Source organism: Gavialis gangeticus, unplaced genomic scaffold, assembly GCF_001723915.1.
Source record: "Gavialis gangeticus isolate Ggan-Ray unplaced genomic scaffold, GavGan_comp1, whole genome shotgun sequence".
Taxonomy (NCBI): Eukaryota; Metazoa; Chordata; order Crocodylia; family Gavialidae; genus Gavialis; species Gavialis gangeticus.
The window spans coordinates 12,786,171-12,792,369 of record NW_017729008.1 but is presented as its reverse complement, the minus strand read 5'-3'; the positions used below and the strand labels follow the sequence as shown (position 1 = coordinate 12,792,369).

Genomic DNA, 6,199 nt, shown 5'->3' with positions numbered 1-6,199 from the left:
GGGGTGGTGGAGGCGGATGGATCAGAGGAAGGGCAGGGTCAGACCTGAAGCCGGGGGGGGAAGGGGGTGGAGCGGGGTCAGACCTGCACTGGGTCCCAGTCAGCCCCCCTTCCCCTGTCATTCTTGACAGGCAATTTGCTAGTTATAATATAGTTTCCTAATGATTTCACCGAGTAAATTTTTATTTGTAAAATTCAGTACCAAGTTACTAATGTTTTTTCTATACTGAGAGGTGAAGAGAAAGCCCATTGCACAGCATACATATTAATCTAAACTTAAACCCATTGAGATCAGAGGGATTTTTGCCTAGGTGAGCAGAGAGCCATTAGGAAATACAGTATAACCTATTTAAAATTAGGGTATCATAGAAACTCTAAGAAGGACATAGGATAGAGTCCTTCTTAACATATCTTTTCTGTCAAAAAACTGTACTAAAGGGTGCTGCAGTAAAGCAGGCTGGGCACATGCTGAGCATGTTCTAATAAGCACATGTGAGACAGAGCTGTTGCTGTATCATTCCTGGGTGTGTTGAGAGCAGAGCAGGTATGCTGTGCTTCACTGCATCCCTCTCTAACGTGCATCTCTGGTGGTTCAGATTCATCTACTATATATCCATGATATCTTGATTCCTTCTCTGACTCTAGTAGTACTCTCCCTATTACAGCTTTCCATTTAATCTATCCTCACTGTTCTTCCCTAGATACCAGGGAGTTCAAGCTCTTCCTGATCTTTCATTTTAGCATGATGCTGTTGCCACTGGAAATAGTAACAAGGCCATGTCTTGTTTCACAAACTAGAAACTGTAATGGAAAATGAAATAAAATTAATCTGGGGATGCCAAAATGACCTAAAACTGAGCTTTTAAACCTTTCTGCACTCCCAAATGTGTAGTTCAAGTAAGGAATACTCACTGTTTATCTTCATCTCCAATCTTCTCATGAAGTTTACACTGATACATAAACAGATTATTCAAAGCCCAACATGCAGCCTCCTGAATTTAAAACAAGAGCAGAACAAAATAGTTTTAAAACAAATACAATACTAAATGGAGAAAATTTGTTTTTTAAAATCTTTTTTCTAAAATAGTTTCATCTCATCACTTTCTAGTGGAGGTTTTCACGTCAAAACAGATAAAAACCAACAAAATATAATAAAAGCTTTAATTTAGCCATAAGTATTCTAATTGCTATAACAACAGAAGCCCTAATTTCATTGTTAGTGAGATGCATAAACAGTGTTTTTATTCTTTAATTGTGGGATATATTACAAATACCCATACAAAGATTCACACACACGAAAGCACGTGCATGTCACATTCCAATTATTTGTTGTTTTATTACACAAAATAAAACATATATCAAGTTGACAGAATTTCTAAAAAATTTCTCTGGCTTTCCCTCTTCAGAGAGAGGTGGTTAGCAGTGTTTGTAATCACTACCACATTGTACTAGAAACCAACTACTGCTATAGCTACCTCTACACCAGTAGATTTATTAGTGTGTTTAGGATGAGAACTATCAGCTACACTGCAGTCAAGCTCTACTTTACAGCTGAATCTGCTTTGATCACACTGACTGGCATGCACACTTTAAGGGTCTGGATTTACAATACAATCCTAAAACTGTAGCCAATAAAATTTAGAAGAGCTAGACTCTGACCCCACTCCAACCTGATACAATTCCTACCCCAAGCCAAGCACAACAGAATCCCATTGGTTGTCACCTACAGCTCCCCAGATTGAACACCTCAGACACATAATTAATGACCTCCAACCCCTCCTAGGAAATGACAACTATTTCCAGTAGCCACAGGGACACACCTGTCTTGAGTTACAGATACCCCGCCAACCTTTAACAGCACTGCTCCAGCAACAGACTACCTAAATCAGGGGCGAGCAATTATTTCAATGGGAGGGCTGTTTAACGAGCTTTGGCGAGCTGTTGAGGGCCGCAAGGGCAGCTCCGCCCCCTGGTCACCATCTTGGTACTGGAAGTCCTACCCCCCTGGATTCCTGACCTTTGTCACCAGAGGTCCCTGCCCTTGCCCTGGAAGTACTCCTTTTGGGAAGTTTGCCATCTTGGAACCAGAAAAAAAATACAAATGATATACTACAACAATGTATTTTAATTTTATTTTTAAAATATTATTTTGTCCTGATTTGTGTGTGTTTGCATCATGTATATAGAGGTAATTGCATAATAGCTCAAAATGAAGTCTTACTTTTGTACATTGGGGGGGTATGGAGTTTGTGGGGGGCTGTGGGTATATGTGTGGTGTGGGGATATGTCTGGATGTATCTCACTGCGTGCTCAGGGGACAGCAGGACATGCCCCCATGGGATGATACCTGGGCCAGGCGAGACCAAGGGACCGGCCACAGGCTGGACAAAGCCCCTCTGCAGGCCAGATCCAGCCTGCTGGCTGGATTTTGCCCACCCCTGATCTAAATCCTATCCTCATCAAGGTACCATAGAGACCAGCCCAGGAACCCTGTGAGCAGGATGTGCTCAGCTAAACAGATGGGATAGGGCTACAACGAAGTGGGGAGTGGCGTCCAAGAGTGGGATAGGCAGGCAGGGCCGGGGCCAGGGCCCGGATCATGGGATGGTGACAGCACGGGGCTGGGGCCCATGCAGAGTTGCGATCTACCTGCTCATCCCTGTAATGGGCACCGATTCCATATGCAAGGACATGCGGGGAACAGATCACAGCTTTGCTGTGGGCCCCAGCCTCATGCTGTCACTGCCCCGCAATCCCGGCCCTGGTTCTGCCCATCTGTCCCACTCCAGACACTGCTCCTTACCCACCTGTGGCCCCGTTCCAGCCATCCAACTAAGTGTGCCCTGCCTCTGGGGGTCCCGGGCCGGTTTCCATGGAGACCCCATCTTCCTGCTCCTCCTGGTGTCCTGAGCCGTGAGTGTGGGGAGAATGGGCTAGGATGCCCAGACAGAAGGGCTGGGATCAGCAGCAGGAGCAATGGCAGAGACACTGGCAGCGGCAGCTGGGCAGAGTAACCTGCCACCACCAGGCCTGCCAGGAAACTGAGTCCAGCAGCCACACTGTTCCTGCTCCACCACATGCCTGGGGGTGATGGGACTGGCTGAATGTGCCACGGTCCAAGCTGCCTCGTGACTGGGCTGGGTGGGGCTGAGGGACCTTTTGTGGGCCAGAGAGAATCCCTTGGCAGGCCAGATCCAGCCCACAGGCTGTATTTTGCCCACCCCTGGTTTACCTGGATTAGCTTTTATACTCTATGTCCCTCAATGTGTTAATTGCTTTGTTTTTCTCTTTTACTCATCCTGCCTCTCCCAGCATTCCCCGCAACTTTTCCTCTTTCTTCCCTACCCTTTGTATTCTAATCACAGCCCACTGTAGAGATGACGTAACACAGAAGTGACAATCACTGATTCCTAACTAATGTCAACAGAGGAAAAAAATATTACGGTCAAATACGAATGCAAAGAACAAAATAATAGACAGCATAATGCTGACCAAATCTGACCAATCAGTGCATCCACGATACGTCATTTTTGCCTTGTGTGTCAGCTACTCGAAATAACCATATGATACATCATTTATACAAATTCTCCTTTGTTATCAATAAATGATATTACTTCTAAACATTACTTGACATTCAGCACTGATTTGAGGAAAAATTAATTCCTGTTTCCAATTACATACAGAAGATGATTCTGTACTATAAACAAACATCACTCTTACAAAAGTGTAATTTGAGGACAACAAAACAGATTGTATCCCAATAAACATTTGATTTTACTGCCTGTTGGGTTTCAATTTTTTTTAAATAAAGCATATGATTCCATTCTGAGTTCTCTTGATTCTCAATATCACAACATCCTCTATGGCACAGTAAGCCTTTATGTGAAAACGAATGGAGTAATAACCATTAAACTTTTCATGTGAAACCATTATCAGTAATTCATCCTACCCAACGTCTTTGTTTCTCTAGACTATATGTTTGGTACATTTGAGGGAAAACTATTTTGCTGAAAACCTTAACTAATGCTAAATTAATTAATTCTATTTTTTTGCACCCATATCAACCAGAAATTCTCACCTGTACTTCTATGTTTCTTCGGTGTAATTTTAATGCATTGTAGCACGCTTCCAACCAACATATTTTTTCTTCTTCCTCCTCCTCTTTTCTCTCCTCTAAGTCTTGATTTAAAAATATTGTTTCAGCTTGAAATGTAAGACATTTACACTTAGTTCTTATTGTGAAAATACAAGATTAACATTTGATCCTAATGAAGTATACAGTTGCTTATATGCCTAAATCAGTTGAAGCTAATTATACCAGAAAAAGTGGCAAATCCCTTTCTTTTGAGAAGGGGAAGCAAGAAGCCTTTTACATGAGCTCTGTTATATATCTGAATAAGCTGTCATTATGAAAAGATTTCAGAAGCTCATTACAATGTGTTCAGTTAAGTACACAATAATATATTAGTCAATAATTCTAACAGAAAAATGTATGTTCATGCATTTATTGTCCTTTTTGCATGCAGGTAGTAAAATATGGCTGTATTACATTTGTATGTCATCATTTACTATAAATTCACTTTGATCTCCCAGCACTTTCTTGTCACTAGGAAAAGATGGACAAACTGAAATTGCTAAGACAGAAGTACTTGGCAAAACTAAAATAAAATTCCATTTAATAGAAGTTATTTTACAGTAAGTCATTTTTGGCACTTGTGCACAGTTGTTTTATAATTGTGAAGGAATATCAGTATGTATGTTAGCTGCTATCTTTGGCACTCACTGACCTCAACCTGAAAGAATGAGTAATGGATACACTCTCAACATCAAACTTAGCTTAAATGTCTGCATTTCCAATTCTAATGCAACAAGGAATTTTTAAACTAAGAAGGGATTATACTGTACGCAATCTATGAGTGGATACGTTTGTTAGGGCTCATCGATGTTGCATACCAACTAAAGGTTGCATAAGCAATGCTGGTTAAGGGGTATGGGTACTGCCATGCAACAATAACAAACAGGGTGAAACGTGTTCACGATTGTTAAACTCTATTCCACTTTAAAAACTGCATGTAAAAGAAACAGAGATAGTATAATTTCCTGTTATTTCTTAATTCCTATCACAATGGCTGCCATTAAAAATAGTCATGGGTTTATTCAGCGACTTTATATAAATAGGAAGGAATTTACTTACTGAGAAGAGCTAAACAACCAAGAGCTGCAGCTTGTAGTTTTGCATTTGCCGAGTATCTTATAACAGCACTCACAATGACTTCATGTACTTCATTTAAAACCAAAATATTGAAAAAGTTTCCTAAAAATAAATACACAAGTTAGCTGAATCTGTTATCTAGAAAAATTATGGCCCAGATCCTATTCCACCTAATAGATATGGCCAAACATTATGTGCTACATTTCAGGTGACTCCACAAAGGGAGATGCAACTTTTACGTAGAACTGGAAGGGACTTGTAAGATCATCAAGTCCAGTCCCCTGCTATGGGAAGGAAGTTATTGGGCTCAGATGAGCTCAACAAGGTGCCTGTCCAGTCCCATCTTGAACATCTCCAAGGAGGGTGACTGCACCACCTCTGCTGGGAGTGTGTTCCAGATTCTGGTGACCATTTCAGAGAAAAAATTTTACTTATGTCTAGCCTGAATTCATCCTCTATTAGTTTATGCCTGTTGGTCTTCATCCTCCCTTGAGGTCCTTCCTGAAGAGTTGCTTCCCTAGTTCTTGATGCTCACCCCTGATGTACTTGTAGGTGGCTATCAAGTCACCTCTTAGCCTTCTGTTACTTGAACAGACCCAGTTCCTGAAGTCTCTCCTCACAGGACCTGCCCTCCATGCCCTTAGCCTTTGTACCCTCTTGAGCTTATCCACATCCTTCTTGAACTTTGGTGCCCAGAACTGGACACAGTACTCCAGCTGAGGCCTCACCAGTGCTGAAGAGAGAGGGAGAAGCGCTTCTCTGGATTTATTGGCCGCACATCAGCTGATGCGCACCAGAGTTCTATTTGCCCTTCTGGCAACTTCACTGCACTATTGGCTCATATTCATCTTCCAGTTGATCATTCATGTGCTGTGCCAGACCATGGACTACAACCCATTGTCTACTTATTGTGAGGGTTCTTCTTACCCAGGTGAAGGACCTTGCACTTCTCTTTGTTCTGCCCACGAATCCAGGCTGTCAAGGTAGT

The 6,199-nt window shown here is 42.0% G+C and overlaps 1 protein-coding gene across 2 annotated transcripts in view; it reads right to left on the bottom strand.

Moving 5' to 3' along the window:
* The window catches only part of LRRK2 (leucine rich repeat kinase 2), a 143,329-nt gene that overhangs the window by 95,120 nt on the left and 42,010 nt on the right, over positions 1 to 6,199 (bottom strand). For both annotated transcript variants that reach the window (XM_019509390.1, XM_019509389.1), the window contains exons 8-10: positions 5,194 to 5,313; positions 4,078 to 4,202; positions 912 to 991 (exon numbers count right to left, since the gene is read on the bottom strand). In XM_019509390.1, coding sequence (XP_019364935.1) covers positions 912 to 991; positions 4,078 to 4,202; positions 5,194 to 5,313 — 325 coding nt within the window. The remainder of the gene's footprint in view (positions 1 to 911; positions 992 to 4,077; positions 4,203 to 5,193; positions 5,314 to 6,199) is intronic.